Genomic DNA, 1,019 nt, shown 5'->3' on the forward strand with positions numbered 1-1,019 from the left:
TATAAAAACTAACTTTTTTTCACTTCTAAAATTTTTTTTAAACTCATACAACTTCATCCAACACTTAAATTCTTCGGTTCTAATCTCACTTTCTAACAAATAAACACAGAAGTCCTGAAAGTGATATCACTTCCCTTCACTTTAGAAAATTGGGATCCCCCGATTTGGGCATTTTAACAAACACTTGATGCGCACCTCAATGACTCGGAGCTCCATACAAGCTCCGCAGCCGCGCAATCACCGGCCGGAACTCAGCGCGTAGAGGGACGAGCGACACGGCACGCAAGTGCTCCGCATTGCCATTCGTCGGCCGCCGCAACGTCACCCGGCAAATCTCCCCAACCATCATCTCCCCAGCCATCCACACTGCACAACCAAATCAAAAACCCTAATCACAAACACCATCAAAAACAAAGAGAAGAAGAAAAAAAAAAATCAATGGAGAAACCAGCGTCAGGGTGGAGTTCGCAAAGGTCGAAGAACTCATCGGCGCTGCCGCCGAAGATCGCGCGTGTTGCCCTATCGAAACAGATCACAATCAATACTTTGTCTGATGTCGCGATGGAGATCTGGAGAGTTGTTGTAGATCTAGATCAGAGATAAAGAACAAAGATGGTGATTAGGGTTTCGGTATGTGCTTACGAGAAGGCGGAAGAGGCGGTGAGAGCCGGCGGCGGAGGAGTGGCGGATGCAAAGAGGGCAGGGGGAGGAGGAAGGGGAGTCGGGGAGGGGCCGATCGCAGAGGGAGCAAGCGCGGTAGGAGGGGTTGGAGGTATCGGCGGCCATTATAGTGCAAAGCGTCGTCCATGGTTGCCGGAGCGCCGCCGCCGCCGCTGCCATTGCTGAAGCTTCGAGCCTTCGACGATGAAGACGAAGATGGATTTCAAAATTTTTCAAATGGGTTTAAATAGGTTGGATTTTCCGTACAGTTGAGGCGAAAGTTACTGTGAGTCCCTCGGATAATTTTTCTTTTTTGTAACTTTCGTGAACAGTCCCTGAAGTTTTGTGCTATTAATTTA

At 48.5% G+C, this 1,019-nt stretch overlaps 1 protein-coding gene across 1 annotated transcript; it reads right to left on the reverse strand.

Annotated features, from left to right (window-relative positions):
• Positions 1-1,019, reverse strand: LOC120276348. Its single transcript, XM_039283071.1, has 3 exons — positions 643-1,019; positions 449-569; positions 1-366 (listed from the first exon to the last, which is right to left on the reverse strand). Exons 1-3 carry the CDS (start codon positions 838-840, stop codon positions 197-199), a joined length of 489 nt encoding a protein of 162 aa, XP_039139005.1. The 5' UTR covers positions 841-1,019; the 3' UTR covers positions 1-196.

The sequence above is a fragment of the Dioscorea cayenensis genome, chromosome 14, assembly GCF_009730915.1.
Source record: "Dioscorea cayenensis subsp. rotundata cultivar TDr96_F1 chromosome 14, TDr96_F1_v2_PseudoChromosome.rev07_lg8_w22 25.fasta, whole genome shotgun sequence".
Lineage (NCBI taxonomy): Eukaryota > Viridiplantae > Streptophyta > Magnoliopsida > Dioscoreales > Dioscoreaceae > Dioscorea > Dioscorea cayenensis.